This window comes from Penicillium crustosum (genome assembly GCF_028827405.1).
Source record: "Penicillium crustosum strain IBT 35664 chromosome Unknown utg000003l_segment0_segment0, whole genome shotgun sequence".
Classification (NCBI taxonomy): domain Eukaryota; kingdom Fungi; phylum Ascomycota; class Eurotiomycetes; order Eurotiales; family Aspergillaceae; genus Penicillium; species Penicillium crustosum.
The window spans coordinates 3,425,199-3,452,275 of NW_026623124.1; the positions used below are offsets into that span (position 1 = coordinate 3,425,199).

Sequence of the window (27,077 nt, forward strand, 5' to 3'; positions counted from 1 at the left end):
TTTTCCCCCTTCATGTTCCTTGTTTCCGTTTGGTTTTTTTTTATTTTTCGAGTTGTTCCCCCGTTCATGGATCACGGAAGTTCAAGGCTTCCTGGTCCGTTCAAAATCAAGTTCAAGTTGGATTATCGCGATTTCTTTGGTGGGCGTCCGCTATTTCATGTGTCACCCTGGTCTGCTGTCGCTGCTTCTTTGAAGGCAGATGGTTTAACACAGCATGGAGAGTATTTGTGTCAGGTAGAAGAAAAACAGTTACTTGATGAAAGCATTAGATCAACGAGAAATACTCTTATATATTTCAAATTTTCCATGGAAGCAAAATCTGGAGTTACTCTAGGATAGGATTTTTGTCATTCGGGAAGCGAATGAGAAACCCTAGAAACTTCAAATTCTCAAACAAAAATATTTTGTAATTACTAGGCCCAGGCCGCATGAGAAACGTCTTCGATCTACATATACAAGTACATCCCTCTCTAGACCGAATTATAACAATAATAGCTCTCCCGTGGCAGCTCCACCAGCCAGTTGTGGCTGATATCCCTGCTGCTGATTTTGAGTCACAACGTACTGTGTCTGAGGCGCACCTCCACCACCGGCACCATCAAGGTCGAGAGAAGCCATTTGCTGAGAGCCGATACCACTGAAGTAAGCGTCTGCTGCATCTGCTGCCTCGTTCATGTTGCTAGGGCCTGTAGTTCCGGGGTTGGCGCCCGGGGCGACAGGGAGAGGAGGAGGAGGCCCGTTGTACATTGGCGTGACGGGATCACCTGTGGTGATGATTGTGGCTAGACCGCTATTACTGGTTGAGGCGGCGGCCATGTTTGCGGAGGGAGGGTTGTATTCGAGCATATTACCTGTGCCGTCATCGATCTGGGAACGTTGCAGGGCTGGACTGGGTAGGAGACGCCGAGGACGGGCAGCACGGAAGACTTGGTGGATGGGCTTGAGGTAAACAGTGGCAAGAGTGCCAACGTTCAGACACAGCTCCTCGAGAGTGCGTGGGTCTAGCTTTTCGCTCTCGGCCGTGATTGGGGGCTTTTGGCCCATGACGACTTGCTTGGCGGTTGCTGGGTCCGTTGACAGCAAGCGCCAGTACATATAACCACGGTCACGAAGATCGGGGTCGTCTGTTTCTTCGGTGCACCATTTCAGTACTTGTGGTACGAGCTTCTGGCCCTTGGTGGGGCGTTGGATGAAAAGTTTGACGGTAGCCGTGAGCAGGGCCAGCTGCACTTCGACCGTTTCGTCATGGAATGTGGCTAAGTAATCCTGAAGGAGACCATCTGAGTTATCAATGCGGTCCGCATATTGGCCAATTATCCAAATGACGGCTGCCTTGGCCTCGGGTTCATCCAGATCGTCGATGTTTCGGATAACATGGCTGATTATACTTTCATACTGGTTGGGATATTTGCGGAAGATGTTGCGGATCACCACTGTTGCTTCTTGAACAATGTATGGGATCTTGGCATCGACAAGCTCCAAGAGCGTTTCGATACACTGCTTTGCGGCAGATTCAATCTTGATTGCCAATTTTCCAATGGCCCGGACGGCCTTGCGCACAAAGTGAACGTCAATTTCAGTGGCATATCTGCGAAGGATGTCAGTACACGTTTAATACGATCAATCTGAGAAGTTCTTACTCTCGGAGCTCCGCCAATACGATCGGGATGTTCTCTTTGGTGGTTAGCATGAACATCAATTCCAGCTTGGTGACTTTGACGTAAATTGGGTCGTTGTAATTGCAGAAGAACACTCGGATGTCATTCCGCAAGACCTCCGGTCTCTTCTGAAGAATTAAGATAGCATTGCGCAGTGCCAGGTATTGGACCTCGGGGGGCTTAGAAAGCAATGTGACGAGGGGTGGAGATAACTTCTTGCATAAAGAGGTGATATGCTTTTCACCCGGAATGTAGTTCATGAGATAAAGGATGACACGGCATGATGTCAGGACGACCGCGGAATTCGAATGTGATAGTCGCGGGGCAACTCGCTCTGCGAGCAGAAGCGCCTCCGCGGAGTCCTGGGGCACATATGCCATTAATGCTTCAAGGATGTAGGTTTGACCCCATCTGTTTGAATTGTTAACACAAAAGTTCGGATATGGAACGGAAGATTCTTACTCAGAGCAGTCCGCCAGAATTGAAACCAATTTCGAGGCACTAACATAGTCGATAGTGAGTGAGATGGATTCACTGCGGCCCCAAATATCCACCAGTGAAGCTAAGACGCTAGAAACAACAGTCGGGTTCTCATCCTTCAACATGCGGTTGAGCCTGTCGATCAGATCTGAGTTCTCAACCATCTTTTTATCGTGCTCATAGAGCTTTGCAACGCAGAAGGCTGCCGTCTTGCGGACATATGGATCATTGTCTTGCATCAGGCGCTTGACAGGCTGGAATGTTGCTTCGACAAATTCTCGGACGTGCACGTATGAGATGGTTCGCAATGCAAGCGCGCGTACAAGTGGGTTGTTATCTCCCATATCCTGCAAAGTAAAGTCAGGTCAACTCGAATCTTCTATTGTAACAGCGGGGACATACATCAACCAATATAGGCAGCGCCTTCAACGCGACCTCTGGTTTCATTCTCGAGTAGTTGACCAGGAACAAGAAGCACCTATACAACGTATTAGCAAGCGAGCCCTATACCACATGGCACACTGTAAGCATCAGTATTGAGTAGAGGGCCTGGACATACATCTTCTTGATCTCCAAGCTCGGCAGATTCATACAACCAATAACATCCGGAAACAGCGCAACCATGTCGTTGTTGCTCATGGTCATATTGGCGACAATCTTCTTAAGTGCGATCTTTTTGGCGGAATAGTTCTTGTCTTTCTTGCCGCCGCTATTGAGCTCTTGCCGTAGCTCGGCAACCTTGCCCTGTGTATTTCGCAAACGTGAGCCATGGAACGAAGGGTAAGGAGCAATACCGATGAACATGAGGGCATATATGATGTGGCTTTTTGGGGTGATGTGGGAGCAAAGCAAATAGCGTATGCCGAATGCAAGGGAACCAAGCAAGATGCAAAGGTCCGAATACAGAGCTCACCAAAGCGAGGGGAAGTGAATGCATGGAAGTAGAATGCGGGGAAGGGGGAAGAACAGCGATGATGCGACGTGGGAGAGATCATGCAATCAGAGAATAGGCTGGGCAAGCTAACGTACCCTGGCGAATAACTTCGCATCTCCTCCAGAACTCATGGCTGCGGTATGGACGAATAGCGATTAGGCACTGCTAGGCGCGATTTCTTGGAATGCGAACTTCGGCAAGCTTTCGTATCTGACGGCCGAGCGATCAATCAGAGGAGAGATTGGTTGGAGGATCGCCAATCGTCAGTGATAAGACGAAAGTAAAGCGCGAAATCGAGTCCAAAGGGTCCGGGCCGTCGGGGGAGTTTTGAGGAAAAGGGTGAGACCGAGGACGTGTTCACTTGTGGCGCATTCGGGATACTCGGAAACAAACTAAATCAGCGATTGGGCATTGTCGTTTTCCCAGACAATAAAGAATTAGAAGATTAACGAAGTGGAAAATAAAGAGAGAGAGGGAGAAAGAGGGAAAGGAGAATTGAAGGCGGCGAGTAGCCACTGCGGAGGGAACCTCCCTACCCAAGCAACTTTCCTTCTTCCCCAGTCATTCGATTCTTCTAAGATCATCTCTCCCCCCACACCACATTTATCTCTTAATTATGTCACAAGCTCGTCTACCACCCCCTCCTCCTCCGCAATGGGTTGTTTCGTTAAACTCCCCGATGCCGCGCCCCTCAAAGGCCGCATCTAGCATCCCGGACCCGCCAGGCTTCTCGAGCAGTCGGGGAGGCAAGCAGGTGAGTTCCACCATGAATCACAATACCGTAGATGCGAGTATACTAATACGGTACTTTTCAGCGCCAGCAACAGCAGCAACAATCTACCACGAAGAAACCCGACGAGACCGACGCGCTTAAGATGAAGAAAGCGTGGGAGATCGCCATCGCTCCATCCAAGCAGATCCCCATGAATGCCATTATGATGTACATGTCCGGCAACAGTCTTCAGATTTTTAGCATTATGATGGTCCTTATGTTGTTTAAGGGTCCCATCCAGGGTCTGATAGGCACCAACGCAGCGTTCGCCAAATACGAAACCCCATCTACACATTCGCGTCTGCTTGGAGTCAAGGTGGTCTATATGTTGATGCAGCTGGTATTACTGGGTCTGGGTATCTGGAAGGTTAATGCGATGGGTTTATTGCCGTGAGTCATGCTCTCCAGCTTTGACAACCCTTAATTTGCTAACATATGCCCAGAACTACGAGATCGGATTGGTTAGCATGGGAATCGGAACGGCAGCCTTTGGAGCGGGCTCATTTTGCTTTCAGGTGATGCGATAAGCTTGGAGTACGGGTTAAATTTCAGAAAGAGGCTGGAAATGCGTCCGTGGACGATAATATGATTTGGAACAACAGCTTATCATGGCAGTGATCATGTTGATCATTTGCCTTCTTGTATTATTGCTTGAAGAGTTCTATAATCATGCATTTCTTGTGCGCAAGTCTCTCAAAGGGTATCGACAGGAAAAACGTAGTTCATGATGGTCATCGGGGGAAGGATATCTCCTTGGTCACTTCTAACTTGAAGCGTTCCCACTCCCAGCCTTCTTGGCTTCCTCTTTCAGACGACGCTCTTCACGCCAACCTGGCCCCTTGTGAATGACGATCAAAAGCAGTGGTGTCGTGGCCAGCATCACTAACGTGATGAATGTGAAGCACCAGCCCCTACCCATGGCAGAAAGCATAGGATCGATGAGTGCTGTCGCGCCTGCTCCCAGCAAGCAACGCACGAAATTATTGGCGGCAGTGGATTTGGCTGCTTGTGTCGGATATAGGTCTACCAGGAGTGTACCTATGGTATTAAATGCCCCAGTCAATGTCAATCCCATGAGGAACAGAATGCAGGTCGGCGCAGCAAGATGAATTCCATAGTTCAAGAACCAGCCAAACACAAGGATGGAGAGGCTTCCTAGCGCGAGAAGAGGGAATGCGAGCTGAAGGCGAGCTTTTTCAATAGGGAAGTTCCGCAGGTCAGTTTCGCGGTTCTTGGTTAGTGGGAAGTTCAACTGCTTTGCAAGTCGGCGGTAATTGAAGTCCAACAGTTTGCCATTGATAATGGAAGCAATGGTCGCACCAAGGCCAAATGGAATATAGCAGAGACCGACCTGGAGGTCGTCTAGCCCGTAGAGCTCATTGAAGATAGAAGGAATGCTTGCGCTCACGTCGTAGAATCCAGCAAAAAGGATAGCATTGCACAAGAGAATGAGACTGATATCCTTCTGGAATACGATGGCAAGCGTCTGGAAAGGATTGGGGAACTTGAGTTTCTGCTTAGGTGCAATTGCCGTAGATACGACGCCTTCCTCACGAGCCTTTCGGGACTTCAGGTAGCTGATCAGGGACATATTCCACTTCTGAGGAGGCAATGAGCCATTACCGACAACACCACGAGCAGTTTCCGGGAAGAAAACCAGAAACGGAATCATGAAGGCCGCTGCAAAGATGGTCAGAAACCAGAAGATGGCTCGCCAGCCCATGTATTGAGATAATAGACCTCCAATTACTGGTCCGACAGAAGGGCCCATGAGAGACCCTGCCGTGACGAATCCCATGTAGGAACCCCGTTGTGATGCAGTGGCTACATCGGCGACCACCCCCGATGAGAGGGCAATGGTGGTACTACTCCCTGCACTTTGCAAGCACCGGAGAACGAAAAGAGCTGCATAGTTATTTTGCAGGGCGAGTCCGATATTGGCTGCAATATAGATGGTGAAGCACACAATATATGCTGGTCGTCGGCCAGCTTTATCCGCAAAGTCACCAATGAACATGGGCGACAACCCTTGGAAAATCTGCATTCTCGTTAGTCAAGCCATAAAATGAAATAACCTACGTATACACATAGGAAGCCTTACCATATAACTCGTCAGGGTCAAATTGATCAACGAATTTGATACATGTAGATCTTTCGCCAAGGTATTCAATGCGGGGAAGTAGATTTGTGAAGAAACAGGCGAGAAGAACCCAGCCCACGAGGCCATGAAGACAATATACCTGCGCTGACTGACAGTGAAGACCGAGTAGTCGACATCGGCAAGATCCCCGCTTCTCGTTCCCTCGTTCACATGTTGACCGGATTCCGGGTGCGAAACAGATGGTTGTTTTATTTCCTTCTCCGCCATCTAGGCTGTCAATGTTGAAACCAAAACATGCGAGTAAAAAGGCCTTGAAGATGCAGAGAAACATTTGGGACCCCCATTTTTTTCTCGCTAGCACGTAAGCGGGAAAGATCCATATCGCTCGCCATTTGCGGAGATAACGGTCATCGAAGGCGTGCCGAGAAGCCGAAGATTCTATACGGTTGGGCACTACTTTTTACCAAAGGCTATTTTGTAGATAGAATTGCCTATCCCTAGAGTGGTGTAATAGCGAAGGATTCAAATAAAGATTTAACAAAATTGACTTCCCATAGATGGATTTAAATATATGCAGTTGAAAAGAAATACCATAGTACACAACAGAATAACAGAATAACTGTCAACGTGCCTTGGCGGCCTCTTTGCACGCCTGCAAAAAGATCTGACAAAATTCCCATACTTCTGTGTAAGTGTTATACAGGGGTGCAGGGGCGACGCGAACCACATCTGGTTTTCTCTCGTCAATAACAACTCCCTTCTCCTCCAGACAATGCAGAACATGATCTAACAGCCCGGGCTGGAGACGTAGACTGAGCTGAGCACCTCGCTCGGCTGGGTTTGATGGCGTGATTAGGGTGAATGGTTTGTCCTCCGGGGCCGCGTCTAGAGGATACTTCATCAGAAGATGTTCTAGGTATCCCGTAATATTGAGGGATTTCTGTCGAATTTCCTTCATTGTGGCCCGTTTGAAGATTTCGAGAGATGCGACGACCGCATTGATGTCTAAAACAGAGGGGTTCGACAGTTGGAATCCAGCAGCACCGGGTTGCGGCAAAAATTCTATATTCGTTAGTCTCGCTCATACATATAGGAGCCAAGATACTCACTGTTTTCCATGTTGAAGCGCGTTTTGATATCTCCCCCCCACCAGCCTGAGAGTCGAGGCCGGAATGTGGCGTCACTTTCAGGTTGTTTCTCATCCACAGAGCCGTGGCGTTCATGGACAAAGAGTCCTGCTATTCCACCCGGTCCGCTATTGAGGTACTTGTAATTGCACCAGGCTGCAAAATCTACATTCCAATCGTGAAGTTGCAAGTCCACATTGCCGGCGGCATGAGCGCAGTCCCACCCGATCAAGATGCCTTTAGAGTGGGCGTGAGCCGTGATCCGCTCAATATCGAAGTATTGCCCTGTGTAGAACTGAATGGCCGAGAGGAGGACGAGTGCGGTACTGGAAGCGTTGTCATCAATCACTTTGATGATTTGATCTGTGCTCAGGGTAGGCTGATCTAGATCCTCGGGTTCGATCAAAACCATGCCGTCCTTCGGGTCGAAGTTATGATGGCGGAGCTGAGACTCCACCGCATACTGCATTGCATTCGTGTTAGTACCAACAACGAAGCACACAATTATACCGCACAACCGAGAGACATACATGATCACTGGGAAAAGCCTTGCCCTCTAATATAATCTTATACTTCTCTTTGGTCGGGCGATAGAAGCTTGCCATTAGCAGGTGCAAATTGCCAGTCAAGGTGCCCATAACTGCCACTTCACTTTGGGAAGCACCGACAACTGAAGCCATAAGCTTGGAGGCTGCGCTGTCAACATCGACAAAAGGAGGCAGCAATTGATCGTCATGCGGTACAAAGTGCCCGGTCACGCCTTTCGTTGCCCAAGTTCGCAGGTACTGCTCGATATATTTCTGGGTGCTACGAGGCTGGACTCCCAATGAGTTACCACAGAAGTAGATAGATTTTTCGTCAGATGCTTCATTGCCTAACGAGACGAAGAAGTCGAAGGTTAGATTCTTAGAATGAACTCTAGGGTATACAAGAGATCCTAATACGCACTCTCGTCAACTGCCAGAGTCTTCCGCTTCAGATCCTTCTTGGATGGAATGATAAACTCATCCCGGAAGTTCCGAAGCGGATCTTGAGCATCAAGAGCCTCGGCATACTCCTTTCTGTAAGCTCTGATATCATCTGTATAGGGAAGCGGGGAGCCGCTTTTGATGTCCCGAACATGCTGTCGGGAACCCATGATGACTGATTTAGATCCAGATAGATTCTGGGATTTGTGTGTATGGTTCACAAGGCTGAGAGCTCTACCAGATCGGAGCTTTAGCAGAGAGTTATACAGCGTTAGAAGGCTGATGCATTTATCTGCAGTCCCCCACCATTCGCCGATCCCTTCCTAATAAGGACATTATTCTGCCCATATCTTCCGACTTAATCTGGCCAATGGCGTCACTGGCAAACTGACTAACCCGATGTAATCGGAATGGAATGATTTGATATCAAGTACTCTTCATCTCTTTGCTTTCTCTTCTTGAAATATTTCATTCGTTCAAACATAAGCCATGTCACGCCCTTTATTCTCATCGACAGCCATCCGGCGGTTATCCCAACCACAGACGTGCCGGCTCTTCTCAACTTCCCGACCGGCCTTGCGCCTCTCCGCATTCTCCGGCGGCGAAGTCGTTCCTCGCCGGCCAAACACTGTCGCAAGTAGTGCAGCTCCTTTCAAGCACTCAGCACCTCAATCCTCAACCTCTCGCTATATCCGCCAGCAAAATGCATGTTTTTCCTCCTCGCCCATCCGCTCTGCCACCAAGGTGACGCAAAACCCGAGAACCGGAGATGATGGACAATCCCTTATGATTGGTATCTCACCACGGGCCGTCGAGGTGAGTTCATAATAAATTTCTTTGCATTTGGTTTGCCTGCTTTTGCTTCGTTTTTCTCTCTGGCTTGTGCTGGGACGGGTGGGAAGCTGTATGGGCTGTATGCGCCTCATGTATCGGGGGGGTCTGTCTCGGTGTCGGCTAACTTTCAGCCGACATGGAGACGACCGCATGGCGTGCCTTGGGCCCTTCAAGTCCTCTTCCAAGCACATGCGACCATAGGGTGTGGAAAACAGGGCTTCCCGTCCGCTCAGCCGTACTTAAGCCACACGCCGGTGAGTTAGTAGTTGGGTGGGTGACCACCAGCGAATCCTCACTGTTGCATGTTTTCTTTTTTTTTTGTCCTTCGTTTTGTTTCCCCTGCCTTTTGAGAAACTTGATATCTTTTTTTATGAATCAACAGCTAACCCAGCGCAGCGTCTCCGCGAGATCACAGACCCAACCTCCTCTCCCTCCGCTATCAAGGAAGAGAATCCATACCACCATCTTCGCATCACAGTCACCAGCGGCGGATGCCATGGTTTCCAATATATGATGTCCCTAGAAGGAGCTTCTAAAATTGACCCTGAAGAGGATACCGTGTTCGAAGGAGAAGCAGATGAAGCTGCAACAGAGTCAGCTGGCGAGGCTAAGGTCGTCATGGATGAGCCCTCGCTTGAGCTGCTGCACGGTAGCACTGTTGACTATACCACCGAGTTGATCGGGAGCCAGTTCAAGATTGTGGATAACCCCCGCGCAACAAGTAACTGCGGTTGCGGGACAAGTTTCGATGTCAGTGATTGAGCAATTTGTCCGTTGGAGGCATTGGAGGGATGATATTTAATATTTTCTTCCTTTTCTTCTATTATTTTATGTACATCATACTGCATTTTACACACTGGAAAGATAGATAATTACATACTATACCCCTCTTCTCTTAAATTGGTCAGACTATCAACGATCGTCGATTTGCTCTTGGGAGTCACGCGATATAAGATCGCCTAAGCTAGAAGCGGTGTGGGTCGAAGGTATGTAGTCTGCAAGGCACGGATACCTTTCTCCCTCACGCTGTTCCTCTCCCTGCAAACGTCTTCTCATGGTCTTTGTACTTCTCGAATTGAATTAATATGGTCAAATTTCCTACCCTGACATCTCTCACATATTTGACGCAAGTCGCTTTTGTAGGAGGCAATGTGCATACCCATAGTTCCCAGCTTAGGGACATCGTTCCTAAGCGTGAGGTTCTCTACGTTGGCGGACGATACACGAACATCACAGCAAGTCTTGATTCCAACTAGCTTTACGCCTATCTAAGATTGCAAAACAGGACAATGCAACCAATGCTACATCACTGGCTATGATAGGGCAAATTTATGTAGAGAAGCTTTCCCCGAAGCCAGCCCCGGCAAACCCACCACTTCCTATTATCTTCATTGCGGGCATGGCCCAGACCGGCACCAATTTCCTTGATACTCCAGATGGACGGCCAGGATGGGCATCCTATTTTATCTCCAAAGGTCACACAGTCTACCTCTCAGACCAGCCTGAACGCGGCCGCTCCTTCTGGTTTTCTGGACAGGGAAGTATGGGGTACATCGGCTCCCCCAATTCTGTCTCTGATATTTTCACCGACGTAGCAAACAACGGCAACCAATGGCCACAGGCGAAGCTTCACACGCAATGGCCTGGCACCGGTCGCATTGGTGACTCAACTTTCGACGCTTTCTACAGAAGCCAGGTACAGTTCCAGACCGACCACTTGATAAGCGAAGAACAAAATGCGCAGGCATATTCAGCTCTAGTCGACCTCGTAGGCGACTGTTATATAATCAGTCACTCGCAGGCGGGTGCATACAGTCAGTATTGAGCCAAACACTATGACTCGCTCAAGTGGTTAACGATTGAGTAGGCTGGAGGGTTGGAGACATGCGCCCAGACCTAGTCAAGGGCATTGTCCAGCTCGAGCCATCTGGTCCACCGTTCACATTCCGTCCACCGTTTGGGAATGACCCGGCTTTCGCTTTCGGTCTCACTGACCTCGAAATCGGATACGAACCGTCTGCAGGCAAGAATGCTGAAAATATGGAGACAACGATCGAGTCAGCAATTGACGCCGATCATGACGAGTGCATCATGCAGAAGTCCCCAGCGAAGCAGTTGACGAACCTGGCCAAAATCCCAGAACTTGTTGTTACTGGCGAAGCATCGTTCCATGCGCCATACGATTACTGCACTGTTAAGTATCTGAAGCAAGTTGGTGTAGACGTTGAGCACGCGGATCTAGGCAAGGAGGGTATTCATGGCAACGGACATATGTTCTTTATGGAGAAGAATAATCTTGAGATCGCAGACCGGGTGTATAAGTGGCTGAAAAAGCACTAATCAACGCATAATAAAGTCAATTTCCTCACTATATTGTTCCATGGTGTCTGGGTCGGGGGTTTGGGTCGTGCGGAAGCCTAACCTTCACTTAGATACTCTCTCACTTTAATCGGGCCGTGCGCAGTGAGCGGATGAGGCTGCTAGGTGACCCTCAGTGAGCACTCACGGGGCTATGGATAGTACGAATTTCACATCTACTAATATCATATCTAGAGGAGGGGATAGAATAAGTCCGCCTTTAACTCCTTAGGGCGTGCGTCTTTCTTATTATTCCTAGAAAAGAGGAGTCATTCTATATCATTAAATATTACCGATATCAGTGTCCTCGGTGATGGTTTTTTTAGATGGGAGAAGCCGAAGAATCAAAATTATATGGGTTGACGTCTAAAACCTGCCGTAGTTGGTCGAGTCGAAAGGAGAGGGTTATTTGCTTGTTGGATCTCTACTATAAGAACCCCCCTAGGACCTCCTGCTATTTCTCTCTCCTTCTCCTTCTTCTTCTTCTTCTTCTTCTTCTTCCTTATGTTTACCTTCTTTAAGTTAGAATGCACTTTTTCTTCATTGATCGACCCGGCACGTAACTAAGATGAGAAAACCCACTATTTCAACAATCTGTGCGGGCATCGACGACTAACTATATTATACGTACACTTTTCTATGATATGCTCCATACAAATGGCCATATTATTTTTCGGGTGTAATATCTTGTAAATCGATGTATTCAATCTTGGACTTTGACGTTAGCAAACATGTATCGGAAATCCTACGTGTAGTTCATCTTCGGTCACTGATACGTTCATTATCGCTGGATCCCAATATCCAATTTCAGCATCCACTGTTTAGAACTACTCCATACTCGTATACTCGTTTTCGTGTCAGGGATCGTTAGTCCATTCCATGTGCTTTCCGTACCCCTAAGCCTCAGCCTTCCGTCTTGGCAGCCTTGGCCCTCTGCCTTGGCAACCGGGAAGCAGGGCGCTGACCAATTCGCGCTTAACCATTTTCAATCTGTACCTCAAACAGTATCTAGTATGTCCTCATCTATCAGGCGTTATGGTGGTTTCGTAGTCCATGGAAACGATCTCCTTTGTGGTCGCGGCCTAGATCGATGCCTTTATATTCCCTGGTGCACTGTCATTCCTAATTTTGAAAAGTGCGCTGGCGATTGTGTTTTCAGCCTAGTCTGAAATAGAAAACGAACACACATCACACCCATTGATTGATCACGGTGTGCTCCTCTAAGTGCCATTGCTCAGTTACGGCTAAAACGCATTTAGCAGGGCTTACGTTGTAAGCCTCTGCCATACAGTTATTCCTACATGAGTGTTACAGTAATCCCCTGCTATGAGGGACACCACCATAGGGGATTGGAAGTTAACGACCGGGTACTGTACCCTGGCACTACCTAACCCCTGATAACACGGGTTTACTATACATATCTAGTCACAGTGTGAAATTGGGACCTATAAGCGCTTACCAGCAGAATCATCATCACATCCTGTTGCCCAACGGGACGTTAAATCTTCTTGATAATTACCTTATAACAATTTGTTGAGTAAATGGAAAAATCTAGACCTCATCTAATTGAACTAATCAACCCTATTTGTTCTATCCAATTTTGATTTTCCCGATGCTGCTCATTGTAATGAGAGATGATACATACTAGTCCATCGGATAATATGCAACTCTTACCTGCCGCTCGTATCTTTTGGTACTGTATGAGAATGCTATAAACTTGTAGTAAATTGCTACTGTAAATATGTGGGAGCGTAGAGGAAGATAGTTACGTGGAAATAGAACTATAACATAAGGTCTATTGTAGATAGTGACACGGTGGCCTGCTTGTTAGAAATGGTGACCTTGTCTATGTCCATGTTTATGATGGCGATGAATAGCATGTTCACGTTTTGTAACTAGGCTTGACGGGGTCGGTTGGTGCTGGGCCTTCTTAGTTAGTGGTGAGGTTTTATAAGACACGCAGAGGTAGACTGTGGAAGGCAGATGTCAATCAGATGGGCGGGGAAGAAAAAGGCTTACCTGGGTGACTGATGACGAAGAGACAATCTGAGATGAGGCCATGGTCTCTCCACAAATTCCCGATACAAAAAGGGGAGTATATATTTGCGATAACGGCTTCTGACGGTATAATTGACACTCTTGCCCCGATGTGGCATACAACCAGGCAAGACAGAAATCTATACCGGCACATCTTTCAGCACAAGCAAGGGCACTGGGGACCTCATATGAAAAGGTAAAAGGTGCATTGCTGAAGAAAGAGATGGTGTTCTCTTTGACTGATTCCGTGCAGGTTGAAGAGGAAGGCGAGATGGTTGCTGCTGCCCGAAGAGCAAGCAAAGCACTGAGGCTCACGAAATTGAATATTATGGTTGGATTGGATATAGGGTATTCAGCCAGGGCTCTGTATCTGATGCACACTTGGGACGACTAGATACTCCGCAGCTAGAGTACCTACATTAGTATGTCTGGAGTTCCAAGGGCTGGTGGATAAGGAGTAATCTACCAAGTAACGAAGGATCCACTGAGGTTAATCTCCACAATAGCATAGTCACGCTGTGGAAATGAATTCAAGACAAAGAGAAGGACTGAACATTGCACGGAGAACTAGCCCCAACAAGCTGGCGCTAAAGGGCGCTATCGTGGCGCCGACATAAGAACATTCACTAGCCTCATGTAGAGGAAATTTCACTTGGACCAATTGGGACAACACCGACGCTAATGATTACCTATCCTTATCTGTATCTCCCGGCAACGCTTTTCTGAATTGGTGTCTCCGGTAGGGTTGAACGTAGGCGGTGCTATAAAACGGATGAACTGCTAATGTTACATTGACAGAACTGCTAGCTATAGCACTAGATCCTTGGGCTGTAGTAGTGTTTAACTTCCTCTGGCGACTTTTGTTTTTCTCTTTATCTTGTTTCATGAAATTTTAATTTGTTTTGTGCAGTCCATATAAGTCTACGCATAGAAGTTTTCACACTAAGCTTAATGAGTTCAACAGATTCCCGACATGTAAATAACTAGTCTTTTGGCCCCATCCCATAAATTATTTCCTATGATTTGATGTGCCTCGCTCGTTAGTTAAGGAGACTGTGCATCAACACCAGTTGACTCAGTAGCATCAGTTGAATCGTAAGGAAGTATCGCACTAAGGTGGTACCCCTCGCTTTTCTCGGCCGCTTCTTGTGCGTGTTGGTGATCACGTCGAAAGTCTTCGCGCAGACGCCGTGCCTCCGCAGTAGACATCGGCCACCAGTTTGTCTGCTCCATCACAAGATGGACCAGTTCCGGAGGCAAACGGGCGTCTAAGTTCGATGCATGTCGAGCCTCGGCAGCCCACCACTCATGCTGCACATTCCGCGTTGAACAAATTCGATAATGAGGGTCTACCAGCCGGAGCTTAATAACAGTCAAGTTCCCAGGCTGCTGTGGGTTCGCTAGCGAGAATGGCTCCTGTTTTGAACGGAGGGTATTAGGCCAACTCAAAAGAAGACCCTCAATCATCGGAACAGAACCTAAGGTGTGCACTGCTGGGGGGGAGGTGTGTTTCTTCGTATGGTTCCCAGTAGTCAACATCCAAAACCTCTGACATTGCGTCTGGCTCTTCACATTCGAGCTCGCTTGCATGCACCTTGTCTTCATGCTGGAACGCCACTCGGGCCTGCGTGATATTTTCCGCATCCACCACATACATGGTTGTAGCCACAATATGTTCGTTCCGTAGACCTTCGGCGTGGAAATACGTCTCTCCTTGGTAATTCGGACCTCTGGCAAGATACAGGCCAGAAAGTCATATGGATAATGCACAACAGGGCAAGACGGCCGTTGCAATGTATATGCATCTTCCCGCGCCCGTGTAGGTCGGAGTATCCCAACTATCATGAAAAAGATTTCTGACCTGACTTGGTAGATGCCTGCTTGTCTCACAGGATAACCATGAGATATTCCTGACGATTGCCTCCTATGAGCCCGAGTATGTCGAACGCTTCGAGGCAAATTTTTCGAACCCTCGAGCTGTGACTGTCGACCAAGCCACTACTTACTACTAGCCAGAAGCCAACAGCTAGTCCGAATGAGGAAAGAAAATGGTGGAAAGGAGACATAAAGGCTTTAACAATGGATATCATTGACATGTGTATCAAAACTTCTGGTAACGCTAAAAAGAGAACAAGAACCCATGAATGTAGACTCCGAAGTAGCGGCAAATTCCCAAGTCCGACGTAGAAACCAAGACGGCCTTAATCCTCCTCCATCTTGGCAAGTCCACCACGGCTACGCCGAATACGTTCATCAAGAGTATCCTCCTGTACTCGTTTATTGACATCAGACATGAACCTGCCCCGGTCTGAACGCAGCCGATCATCAGCCTCGCGCTGTTCTTCCTCCTTGGCAGAGATTTCCTCGATTCGCTGGCGTCGCTCTGACTCGATTTCTGTAGCGTTGTTTTGCATCTCTGCCAATTTGCGACGACGTTCTTCTTCCAGTTCTTTGGGATCAGGCTTGTTTGCCGGTGCCCGACCAGAGTCACGCCGATTATTGTATTCGCGCCGGGGGAAGTCACGGCGACGATCTTCGTCGACGGTGGGGCGATCTTTGCGGTCACTAGATGGACGAGGAGAGCGGGAGTTACGGGTTGGTGAACGGTCCCGTCCACCTCTGTCTTCGCGATCTTGGTGTCGGCTAGAGTAAGAATCTCTGTCTCTCTTGTCATGGTAGTCGCGACGGTCTCGGCCGCGATCCCTATCATCCCGGCGAGATCGGTGCTCATCGCTTCTCCGATCACGGTTGTCTGGGCGGTATTCATCGTCACGACGTTCACGATCACGGTCACCTCGGTGTCTGCGCGAAGATCGATCAGGCGAACCGGGTGATCTAGATCTGTGTCGCCGAGGTGAAGATCTTCGGTGGTGGCGGTCACGGCGGTCGTCACCAGCATCATCACTGTAGCGTCTGCGCTTTGAGTCGTGGGTACGATGATGACGTTCACGATCCTTTCCCCGATCACGATCTCCGCGCTCCTTCTCTCTTTCCTTGCGTCTGAGCGTCTCTTTCACCATCGCCTCGTAAGCGGCCTGTTCTCTCTTCTTCACTTCGAGTAGCGGGTCCGCCATAACCTTCGACATAGTATCGCGCGCCGAGACAATAGACGAGCCGGCTGCGACACCATTGCCCACCACCTCTGAACCCTTCTCCAGCTTCTTAGTGTCAGGGTCGTTCTTCAGGAGAACTCCGTCGATGCGTCGCTTTCCTAGTAGGTATCCCTCCATCTCCTCGGAGTAGTGCCCGCTCTCGGTTGAGGGCGCCTGGTACATCCAGTCAACACGGCGGGTTTGCGTTGTCTTTCCGGAGGCTTCTTGGAGGCGTTGAATCTCTTCCATCTGGCGCTCCTCCTCGCGCTCACGTTGGAGTTGTGCGATCCGTTTGCGCTCTTCGAGAGCGCGCTTCTCTTGCAGCCATACGCGCTCCTGGTTCTTGAGCAAGCCTGGGTGCCATGACCTGGTTGGGCGGTTAGTGTTATGCTTCTCTCTTGGGGTAGAAGTTCAAGCCGGAACTCGTTACTTACTTCTTCAGGTTCAAATCTCCACCCATGATGCTTGAAAATGTGAAGAATAAAGTTAAAAAAAAGTTGGTATGAGGAAGTCGCTATGTCCGAAGGTCCACCCCAGGTAAACCCAAAGCTCAATCGCCACTGATCACGTGATCACATGGTTGCGGGACTACAACTTTTTGATAGTTACATATAGAATTTGTTCTATGAGCTCTGAAGAAAAATACAATACTAAAATGTGAGCTTTATCTTTGATATTTTAACTTACAAAAATGAGTGTAGATATCTATACCACCTTAAATGATTACCATAAACCAAAAGCATTAGAGGTGAAGGTGAGAAAATTTAGAAACAAGAACGAGAAAATAACAAATAACGGGGGGTTAACTCTAAATACAAGTGAGGAATCGAAACAAAACGCGTCATATCATATCATCATCGCCGTAGAACTCCAAGAGAAAAGCCAGATTACCAGAAACTACACCACCCAATCCAGTGTTGACAGATATTCTCAACATTGGTTGCCTGCGCAATGAGCTTGTCCACCTGGTCGCTGACACTCAACTCTTCGTTATTCCTGAAGTCTCGTCCAGTAAGCTTCTCCTTGACTCGGGCGAGAACCTGCAGAGCACGGGCATTCTGTGCCTCGCGGGCTTCTTGTGGAACGCCCTCGGGAGCATCGAGAATACCACCTTCAAGCATAGATGGGCGGCGGCGACGGGAGAAATCGCCCGGCGGCTGGGCGCCGGGTTCGAAATTGACACCTTCCATGATAGACTGGCGGCGATCCGCAGTGAGAGACACTCGGTCGGGGGATGACTCTTGTGTACCCAGACGCCAGTTGATTAGAGGGTCGTGGATGAACTAGAAAAGTAAGCGTTAGTGGATGTCGTTTCAGAACATGAAAGAATCAGGTCACTTACAGCCTCCAAGACCGCCATCAATGAATCCTTGTGCTCTCGTAGAACACGCATGACAGCCTCACAAGTGATGCGGTAGCTACCCTCAATGTTGCTGACTTCCATGGCGAATGTCAACATGCGAGTAAGTCGGAACGGAACTCGCTCCGGGTACTTCTCTCGGTGCATTGCGATCTCGAAGCAATCACCAAAGTCGATGTGAACCACACGGCCATTACCACGATCCAGCAACAAGTTCGATGGATGTCTGTCTCCCAGACCAAGGATGTAACCGACCATAGACATAACACCGAGCGATCGGGTGTAGTTCGTACGGCGTTCGAGCCATGCCTCGGAGCTCTTACTCTTGAGCCATAGCACACGGTACAAATCTTTGCCGGTTGTGTTGTCCATAGCGTAACCGAAGACTTCGACCTTCTGCATGAGAGTAAGGCTATCGTAGTCGGGTGCCATTTGAAGCATGATCCGGTGCTCGATGTTGAGTAGAATCCGACGACTTTCACGATATTCCTTGATCAAGGCATGTAATGTATCACTGTTGGACACCCATCCCAGCAGACCAGAGCTCTGAGACAATGGAATAGCAGGGAAGCGCTGGACCGACAAGTGTCGCTTGAAACTCTCGCCATCGTTATCCAGCAAGGTATTGCACAATCCGAACAGTTGCATGACACGCTCATCTTGTCGGATATCTTCATGACCCTTGACAAGGTACATGTAAGAGCTACCGTTGCTGCCCTTGAGCGTCATGCGACGCGGTCGTTTCTTTGTCTGCAAGACATGCAGTATCGGGTCAAAGCTCATGATCCGAATGACTGGCTTACCACTCTGGTATGTACCCGGAACAGCAAGGTCAAGATCTGAGCAATCCTTGAGTCGAGGAGACACGTATTTGAGATCGAGAGTGGATAGCTGTGGCAGTTGTCGGCTGATCTTGCGGAACACGGTGTAATACAAATCCCAAGCTTGGTTGAGATCGCCGATTTCCTCCGATTCACGATACATCATGCAGTAGTGCTTGGCTTCAGCCAGATCGCGACCGAAAGCTTGCGCAAATGACACCTCACGAAGGGTCTCAGCGCCCTTGTCTAGCATATCATGGAATGGGGCAAGTGTTGAGAACATGCCTTCGACATTGTGATCACCGAAATAGAGACGAGAGGCTTCTTCGAGACCTTCATGCCAGAGTTCATGCCACAAGACCGCAACTCGGATAAGCTCATGACTCACAAGATCTGCTTGCTCGACAAGTTTGGCGCTATGTTGTCGCATACTTTCCATAATGTTGCTAGCAGATTGAGAGCGTCGAGTCACGTTCGATTTCATTGCCACCGTCAATGGATACACAAGGGCTTGAGGATGCGCTTTGCCGACCTCGGCAAGCAACCTATGTACCGCACCCCTCACCCTGATATTGGGCTGATTAATGCGAGCGATAAGTTGAGGAGTAACAGCAAGCCAAGTGTCAATATTGACAGCTGTAAATCCTTCCGTGACGACAGTATTCACCTCATGATCTCCGCCATGATTGAACCACAAAGTGAGCAATCTTAAGGTGTCTTGCAGCGAAGATGTCAAGGACAACGCGATGGAGCGAATAAATCCGCGAATGGCAGGAATCACATGCTCCGTAACAATATGAGCAGGAACCGGCGTTGGCAAGCCCTCACGGCTAGCCTGGTTGGCAATCGTGGTAACAACTTCAAAGTTCGCAAGTGCCCAGGAGTGCCACGCCTTGTATGAATCGCGGTTGTATTGGGTTGCTGCCGAGTAGGCGTTGAGAACCTCTCGGACGTGTTCTGGCCTCCAATCACCCCTTTGTAGAGTTGTCTGCCACTCTCCCTGTCTAAGATAGCTCTTGGAGAGAAGTTTTCTGAATTTATTCACGTCACCAATCCGTTCATTCAGGCTGATAGCGTCTGGGTGGTTCTGATCGATAACCCCGTTGACTCCATTCGCGCCATGATGATCGGTATTTGATACCATAAGTGTGTTGTATCTGGAGAAATCATCGGTCAGACCAGAGGTAAACTCCTTCATCATTTCAAGGGATTCTAGTTGGTGACCATTTGCCCAACTGAATTTCAGCCTGGCGTATGTGACTTCGGGTGGTGCAACAGTGCGCGTTCCATTGGCATCGGACACCACTGTCTCTAGAGATGCAAGGGACCGCTCCGCAAGACCCATGCGATTGGACTTGCGACAAAGATTGGCGAACTTTATGGACATATCAAGATTCTCACGTGGGGCAGTGACAAGAGCCCTGACCTTGAGCATACGCTGCCACACCTCCACGTTTTGCTGACACCCAAGCAATCGTTGATTCCAAGTTTTACGCATGGCGTCTTGCTTCTCAGGGTCGCCGATGTTTTGCTTGTATGTGATGATCTCTTCCAGCTCAGCGAGCATCTGGACTCGAACAACAACATTGTAGGCACGATTGTATGACTCTCCGAGGAGAGCAGACAATTCGGTATCGAGACCATTGCGAGCCTTCTCAATGTACATGTTGGCCTCTTCGAATTGGTTACGGTGGATTGCCAGAATGGCGCCAAAGAATGAGCGATCTGGAGACTGCTCTTTCATGACACCAAGGTAAGAGTCCATCAACTCCCACTGGCCCCGACCCCAGGCAGCGGCAGCGGCAAGAGGTGCAATAGCTCGGCGATGCTCGAGTGATGCTTGGTTCCACTTTTCTTGAGCGAGGTCTGAGAGAACCTTCCACTCGCCAAGAGCGTGCAAACAGCGCATCTTACCCATTGTGATACCAAATGAGTCTGGATCCGTCTTCTCGCGTCGTTTGTAAGCAGCAAGGGCTTCGTCCCACCGTTGAAGCTTCTCGAACCACGTTTCCTTGAGCTCCACATCACGATACGCCTGCGCTTTGCGAAGGATACCAATGGCAGCATCGGACTGTTGAAGCTGGTTGTTAATGGTAATCAAGGCTTCAACTGCACCCGAGTTCTGATCTTGTTCGAACTCCAGTTCTTTGTAGTGAAGGGCTTTCGCAAAAGCATGACACTTTGCAGCATACTTTCCAAGAGTGCGGATGTCGATGGGAAGAGCCTTATCATCGTGCTCCATGAATTCGGCCAGATTGAGGAGAATTTGCAAAATCTCCGGGGAGATGTTGGGAGAGGTAAGCGCCTTTTCAATTGAGCGGACGAGCTCTTCTTGGTATTGATCATACAACTCTGTCCAGCACGAGACGAAAGCAGCATTGAAAAGGTCCCTTGAGAGCGGCTGGTAGATTCCTGCCAAGCTAGCACATGCACGCAATGCCGGGGATGGAGATTCCTTCAACAGCTCAATGCTGAAACGGCGTATCCATTCCTGCCAATCCTCACGAGTGGACTTTTGCGAAGCATCCCACGCGTTCTTGAGATGTTGCTGGTTCACAACGATCTTCTTTTGTCCAATTTCGGAAAAGTTGGTGTCATCAGTGGGGAAAGCATAAACCTCTTCTGGGTTGAGATCCTGCGGGAGTGGGTCGCCCTTCTGGAGTTTTGACACCAGGATTTGGTAGTTGACATGTGTGATCTGATTGGTTTTCAGGACCTTGTTTAGGAGATGAATGTAATGCGTGAAGTCCTGTCCGAGCTGGAAAATAAGAGCACAAATGCAGTCCATCGCAGCTTGACGCAACACACGATCACCGCTAGCCACCACTCGTGACAGGGAATGAATCATCAGGGATGCAAAGTCAGAGACATTAACTTGCCGCGATAGTTTCGTTAGGCTATCGATGGCGGATTTGCGGATGCTCTGAGGATTTTGTGGCCGATCAAACAAATGAACAATGGAAGGAATAATCAGGTGCATATATTCCTCTCCGCTTGTACCGAAAATCAAAAGGGCGTGAAGAATCTTCTCGGAGGGCTGTCGACGAGGTGATGTGTCTTTATCAAGTGTATCCAGCATCAAAGGGATCAGGCCAGCAAGATACTTCCTGAATTCTCCTTCCAACGACCTAGCAATAGCCTCGACCAAGGATATAATCGTGCCCTGGATTTGATATGAAGCATCCCAGAAATCTCTAATAACCTCGATTATCTCTGGCAAGAAAGTGCGAATATGTTGTCGCACAATATTCACCAGGATTGCCATCTGATTGAAATAGGACTCAAGGCGACTAGCAGGAGCGCTTCTGATGACCAAGATGAACCCTGGAATGATTTGGCCAAGGAATGGGACACACTTCAAACCCAGAGTCTTGAAAATCGTCACGATGGCATCAATGACAGCTGAGTGATATTGTGCCAGGGAGTTTTCTCGCAGAATGTTCTGCATCAAAGTATGGATGACCACCGTAGGATAATACTCCTCATTGGAGGGCGTGAGACCCTGCATAATGAGGGCAACATCAGAAACATTCTGTATTTCGTTGATATGGTGTACATCAGGTTCAATCTCGCTAATCTGTTGATATTTGTAGGGATCGAGGGCACCGAGGACTCCGAGAAGCTTAATGGTTTCCTTGCGTAGAGAGCCTGTCTGTTCCGTTTTGATGATATTGATGAGCACGGCGAGAAGATGGGGGTATTCCATGTATGGCTCGATAACGTAGCCTGAGTTGCTGGCCAACTGGCCCAACGTCCGAAGTGCGGCTTCTCGTTTGTTATGCGACGAAAGATCCTGGAGTGAGTCCAAGATAATGGGCATAATTTGAGGCAGATATTGTCTCATCTCATGGCCGCCGACATTGGCGAGCTCACCGACAGCCTTCAAAGTAGTGGCAGCAACACCAGGATTGATGTCAGTTGATTTGGGCAACAGTGCGGTCACCATGGGATCAACGTATGACCTGATCAATTTCGTCGCATTAGAGACAAACAGGCTGATGAGTTGAGCTGTTTCTTCCTTTTGGCGAGCGGTATTCGCGAAGCCAAGGCCAGTAAGAAGATTTACCAGCAGTTTTCGTAGTGGCGGGAAGACATAAGCTGGGTTGACGCTGGAAAGTCGACCGATAATGCAAATCGCGGCTTCTTTGACATCGAAAACCTCATCATTCACAGCTAAGAACAAACATCGAATATTCTCAGGTCGTGCCAAATGCCTATCAAATTTGCGATCCAACGACCACAACACGGTGCGTCGGATTTCAGGGTCAGGGTCTCCAATACCCACAGTCAAGAGCTTGTCAATAACCTCGCTGACAACTTGAATCGAGTGTCCACTGGTTTGGTTGATGATCGGATCATGAACGAACAGCTGACAGCATGTGAGAGCTGAGGCTTTTCGAATTTCGGGATTATCATTTTCCACATAGTTGATAGCAACATCACGCACGAACTCGTTTAGTATGTGCCCAGAGAAGTCAAAACTCCCCAATGTGTGAAGTGCTAATGCGATATCAGAATCAGAGTGAAGCTCGTGGGGTGCAAAGTCTTTTGCGAATGATGGCATAGGAGGTAGTCTGTTTTCAGGACATCCAAGGGGCCGGAACGGCGTTCCACAAAGGATGATACTCAGCATATCAAGAAGCTTTTCCTGAATCATAGGTTTGATGGGAGGAATGTAGTGGGCCATGTCGACTAAAGCCTGTGTTAATGATTTGCTCAGACCGCAGGCAAAGATGGGATCCAGAAGAGCTTCCATGTACTTGCTGAGCGCCTGTCCCACTGCGAGGGACAGCATGCTGATGCACTCAAACATTGGCGCCTCGTTAACTCCTGACCGATTCCTCGCCTTCATTGCAAGTCCCTCTCGAATGTAGATAATGATGCCATCGAGATATTGGCCGATAGCGGTGCCCACTGCATTGGCAATCTTTCCAATGGCGATGAAGGCGGAATTCCTCTCTTTGTCTCTCTTGAGTTGTGCTTGGAGGTAGACCATGAATTTGTGTAGGTATATCTCGGTGAAATCGGTAGGGGCATATGAGGCAAGAATGGGAATAGTGAGAACGACTTCGGTACGAATCTTCGGGTCACGATGGTCCTTGAGACGGAGGATGATTTCGCAAGCATTCCGATAATGTTCTTTCATGAACATTGTTCCCTTCAAGATCAACTCTTTGATGATCAAAATGGAGCCATGGATCCAATCGATGTTATGGGACTTCAACCCGAGAAGTGCTTCATCGTGTATCCGTGCAAACCATGATTGACGAACTTGAGAATCACGAGCCACGATTATTTCAAAGCATTCGCCGACAGCCTCGGCCGCAGTCTCACGGATGAGGACTTTCGGGTCTCGAAGGGCAACCCAGACAAGCTCAAAGACCTGCGGAACGAAGCCGTAGAGGAGTGTTGGTGAGCCCTTGGCCAATTCCCGAATAACAAGCACTGCCGCAAACCGCCGACTTTCCTGGCGCTCCGATTGTAACCATTCTAATGCAGATTGTATTTCGCTTTCCACCAGTTCTGCGGTTAGAGCCCCGCCGGGGCTTCGCGAGGCGGCCCAGCGATCGGGCCGCATACACCAGGACCACGTTATCGTTACTGCGAAGGGCGCTGCGCAAGTAACTGGCAAATCTCGTCGTTTTCTGAGCGGCATCGACACCGTCAAAATCAATGAGCCGATCGAGTGCTAACAAGCCGCCGATTCTTTCGTTTGCATCGCTGCCGTTGACGACGAGTTGGGCGATGCGTTGGCTAACTGCGTTGTAAAATTCCACGAACTTCTCCGACGGCCAATCTGCACAAGGAGATATGTCAGCTAGTTAGAGGTCTCGGAGTTCAACCGGTAATACCTCTAGACACGGATAGGACATTCTCGTAGAGCTCGTAGGCAGCTCTGGCCCTGGCCTCCTCATTCTTTGACTTGAGCTCCACGAACAACCTTTGGGTCACGTCTGTGATTGCACCTGCTTGTGCCATATTTGCGAATCACACCCCAGGGTGGACATTGGAATACAAGGTCTAGGCCATAAAATAAAAAGACGCAGAGCGCATAAAGTTGGATGGTAGAGGGAGGGTCATGTGTGAGGCTTGGAGAAGGTCGAGGGGTGCACGGGCCAGGTTTGGAGTTCCCGCGTGCAACCCAACACCCTCGACCATCTACAACCACTCTATAACTAATCACTACATATACTATCTTCATATTTATTTTGACCTTTGTGTTTAGTATACTTCTGATCTCGCCTTGTTTTTGAAATTCCAATGAGTCTGAGAATCGAGTCATATTATCCTCGGGACCAAATACGTCACCCAGACTATCCGTTGGCATGGATAATCCAGATAGTCTACTCCGTAACATCTGTGCCTTTACCATATTTCTCATCCCAAAAGACATCCAAAAAGACATTGCAGTATTGAGTTTAAATATAATGTCAAGGATAGGCCGTATAAGTGGCCGCTTTTCTTATCTGATATTTCAAGCGTGATCAGTTCTTCGCTTTGTGTTTGCGCGCAATGTATCATTCAGTGGTAAGCCTGCAGTTGCCCTCCTTGCTGAAGCCAAACTGAATTCCAATTTCACGACAGGCCATGTCAAATGGTAGGAAGGATTGTTGTGTTGACTTTTGAACTCTAAAGTTCGTTGAGTGAACGATAGCCCCTGCAGTCATCACCAAAACGTAAGGCTGGATCTCAATTCTTCTAAGATTCGGGAGCCGCTCTCGTTGCGCTAGAATAGCCTGAAGATTCTTATTAACAATGTCGAAGTCCTCCTCGAGATAGTGACCAAGATTGAGGAATTCCAAGCTTGGTGGAAGGACCTCCAGGAGAGATACTTTCGGCCGATCACTTGAGCCAAATTGCAAAAGCGTGCGCAATGGCATCCGAAGCTCACGTAGCTGGTGGAATTCGGCTAGAGATCCAAACCCATTGAATTCCTTGGTGTCTTCATCAAACCCGCTCTGTCCGTTCGCTCCATTATTATTCAATCGAAGTTCCCTAAGGCTGTGCTTTTGGGAACATAGTGCGTTGTAGAATAGAAGAGGGCAAAAGTCTGTGTAGACTTCACCCCATATGCTTTTGTCATCATGCTGATATTCGAATATCTCCAGATTGGCACACGAAATGATGTATTCGGCGAAGCCATTGCCCCCGTTATTCGTGTTAAAGTGGCCAAGATTTATTTTCCTGATCGCAGAGGTCCCCGGCTTAAGTGACACGATGCCGGGGTCAACTTCACAGACCCCCCCTGCAGTGAACACTCGCATTGCAGGGAGATAGAAGAATGGCAGCAGTTCATTCGCCAGGTAGTAGTCCTTGGGATTGTCCTCCCAAATCTCCACGCGCTCTAGCAGTTGGAGAACTGGCTTCGAGCTAGATAGATTTCCATTGGTGGCAATTCGCGTTACCATGGGTAGGAAATGGGGCGAGTGTAAAAATCTCATAGTCATACTCTTGATAGACTCGAGTGATAGCACAAGCATTGCGAGCCAGGCATCAGGGCATCCTGTCCGCAGACTTTCTTCCCATGCGGCAAGATCATCTACAGCGTCGTCCGCTTGCTTCAAGGTTTCCACAAACCCATCGACGTCGTAATCATTCCCAGGTTCTGACTTGGAGTGATACCAATCAACTCTCAGATTTTGGATGGCAGTACCTATTTTAGGATTGTTTCGAACGGCGCAGGAAAGAGGATAGATTTTGGTGCCGTCGATAGAGATTGTTTTGTATGCTTTTGGGAGGAAGATCGAATGCCAATCACGGCACACCAGTAGAAGATTGAGTTGATCGCTTTGGTCATATAGGTGCTCACTGATAAGGAGAAAAATGTCGTTGTTGAGAGACATGTCGGTAAACGAGCATTGGAGTATCGACGGCACAGAGAAACAAAATATCTGTAGGCAACTCTCCTATTGGCTACAGACCGAGAAATGAAGAGAGAGAGAGAGAGTTGGGGGGAGGGAGAACTAAACTATAGAATTAGCATCGAAGATGGTCGGGGGATAGAATTTAAACCCGTGGACTAGTTAATGGTCCACTGACTAACTACGCATTTTAATAGTGCTTGTTCAATAAACAACTCTTCCTTGGCAAAAATGTGGTCTTCAAATTTCTAGCCAATCAGAAGCCCTACAGCCTTGTAACTTGAAAAGCTACCGTATGATATCCTTTTCAGGACCACCAATACATAGCTCTCTCATTGGTTTATATTGCCAAGCAGTATTTCCAAGGTTAGATCCACTCCCATCTTCCAAGTACTAGATACTAACTTCATCCTTATAGAGTTTACGATGGTTATTCGTACCATTGTAAAGTCAAAGGTTATATATAGAAAAGTCCTGAAATGTCGGAGTAGTGTATACTTTCCAGAGCAGCATACTGTCTCGTAGCCAGGTCGAGTGGGTGAAAAGGCGGTCGTTTCTAGCGTCGAAAATGGTCATTTTCAACGTCAACTTTCATATGTCCTCGTATCCTGGTTGTAAAATAGGAGAAAATGTGATGGAAGAAAACACGAAGATATTCTATACCTTGGAAAGT

At 48.4% G+C, this 27,077-nt stretch overlaps 10 protein-coding genes across 10 annotated transcripts; 4 read left to right on the forward strand and 6 right to left on the reverse strand.

The window, feature by feature from the left end:
- Window positions 1-480: 480 nt before the first annotated feature.
- Window positions 481-3,203, reverse strand: N7487_008379 (putative AP-2 adaptor complex subunit beta; the record flags this gene model as incomplete). Its single annotated transcript, XM_056876109.1, has 6 exons — window positions 481-1,588; window positions 1,641-2,069; window positions 2,121-2,485; window positions 2,541-2,616; window positions 2,698-2,882; window positions 3,168-3,203. 6 exons carry the CDS (start codon window positions 3,201-3,203, stop codon window positions 481-483), a joined length of 2,199 nt encoding a protein of 732 aa, XP_056728297.1.
- Window positions 3,204-3,688: 485 nt separating this feature from the next.
- Window positions 3,689-4,363, forward strand: N7487_008380 (ER membrane protein complex subunit 4; the record flags this gene model as incomplete). Its single annotated transcript, XM_056876110.1, has 3 exons — window positions 3,689-3,826; window positions 3,888-4,234; window positions 4,288-4,363. 3 exons carry the CDS (start codon window positions 3,689-3,691, stop codon window positions 4,361-4,363), a joined length of 561 nt encoding a protein of 186 aa, XP_056728298.1.
- Window positions 4,364-4,607: 244 nt separating this feature from the next.
- bna5-1 (kynureninase) lies at window positions 4,608-8,210 on the reverse strand (the record flags this gene model as incomplete). The annotated part of the gene is made up of 6 exons (XM_056876111.1): window positions 4,608-5,882; window positions 5,946-6,212; window positions 6,628-7,007; window positions 7,055-7,535; window positions 7,603-7,946; window positions 8,021-8,210. 6 exons carry the CDS (start codon window positions 8,208-8,210, stop codon window positions 4,608-4,610), a joined length of 2,937 nt encoding a protein of 978 aa, XP_056728299.1.
- A 319-nt stretch (window positions 8,211-8,529) lies between these two features.
- N7487_008382 (HesB/IscA family protein) lies at window positions 8,530-9,636 on the forward strand (the record flags this gene model as incomplete). Its single annotated transcript, XM_056876112.1, has 2 exons — window positions 8,530-8,856; window positions 9,271-9,636. 2 exons carry the CDS (start codon window positions 8,530-8,532, stop codon window positions 9,634-9,636), a joined length of 693 nt encoding a protein of 230 aa, XP_056728300.1.
- Window positions 9,637-9,959: 323 nt separating this feature from the next.
- Window positions 9,960-11,214, forward strand: N7487_008383 (alpha/beta hydrolase; the record flags this gene model as incomplete). The annotated part of the gene is made up of 3 exons (XM_056876113.1): window positions 9,960-10,109; window positions 10,160-10,688; window positions 10,742-11,214. The coding sequence occupies 3 exons, from the start codon at window positions 9,960-9,962 to the stop codon at window positions 11,212-11,214; spliced, it is 1,152 nt and encodes a 383-aa protein (XP_056728301.1).
- Window positions 11,215-14,313: 3,099 nt separating this feature from the next.
- Window positions 14,314-14,874, reverse strand: N7487_008384 (uncharacterized protein; the record flags this gene model as incomplete). Its single annotated transcript, XM_056876114.1, has 1 exon — window positions 14,314-14,874. One exon carries the CDS (start codon window positions 14,872-14,874, stop codon window positions 14,314-14,316), a length of 561 nt encoding a protein of 186 aa, XP_056728302.1.
- A 152-nt stretch (window positions 14,875-15,026) lies between these two features.
- N7487_008385 (uncharacterized protein) lies at window positions 15,027-15,281 on the forward strand (the record flags this gene model as incomplete). The annotated part of the gene is made up of 2 exons (XM_056876115.1): window positions 15,027-15,088; window positions 15,143-15,281. The coding sequence occupies 2 exons, from the start codon at window positions 15,027-15,029 to the stop codon at window positions 15,279-15,281; spliced, it is 201 nt and encodes a 66-aa protein (XP_056728303.1).
- Window positions 15,282-15,470: 189 nt separating this feature from the next.
- cwc25 (U2-type spliceosomal complex subunit CWC25) lies at window positions 15,471-16,821 on the reverse strand (the record flags this gene model as incomplete). The annotated part of the gene is made up of 2 exons (XM_056876116.1): window positions 15,471-16,728; window positions 16,796-16,821. The coding sequence occupies 2 exons, from the start codon at window positions 16,819-16,821 to the stop codon at window positions 15,471-15,473; spliced, it is 1,284 nt and encodes a 427-aa protein (XP_056728304.1).
- A 427-nt stretch (window positions 16,822-17,248) lies between these two features.
- On the reverse strand, window positions 17,249-24,521 carry tor (putative TOR pathway phosphatidylinositol 3-kinase TorA; the record flags this gene model as incomplete). Its single annotated transcript, XM_056876117.1, has 4 exons — window positions 17,249-17,644; window positions 17,704-24,052; window positions 24,123-24,339; window positions 24,395-24,521. The coding sequence occupies 4 exons, from the start codon at window positions 24,519-24,521 to the stop codon at window positions 17,249-17,251; spliced, it is 7,089 nt and encodes a 2,362-aa protein (XP_056728305.1).
- A 539-nt stretch (window positions 24,522-25,060) lies between these two features.
- Window positions 25,061-26,386, reverse strand: N7487_008388 (uncharacterized protein; the record flags this gene model as incomplete). The annotated part of the gene is made up of 1 exon (XM_056876118.1): window positions 25,061-26,386. One exon carries the CDS (start codon window positions 26,384-26,386, stop codon window positions 25,061-25,063), a length of 1,326 nt encoding a protein of 441 aa, XP_056728306.1.
- Between the last annotated feature and the right edge of the window lie 691 nt (window positions 26,387-27,077).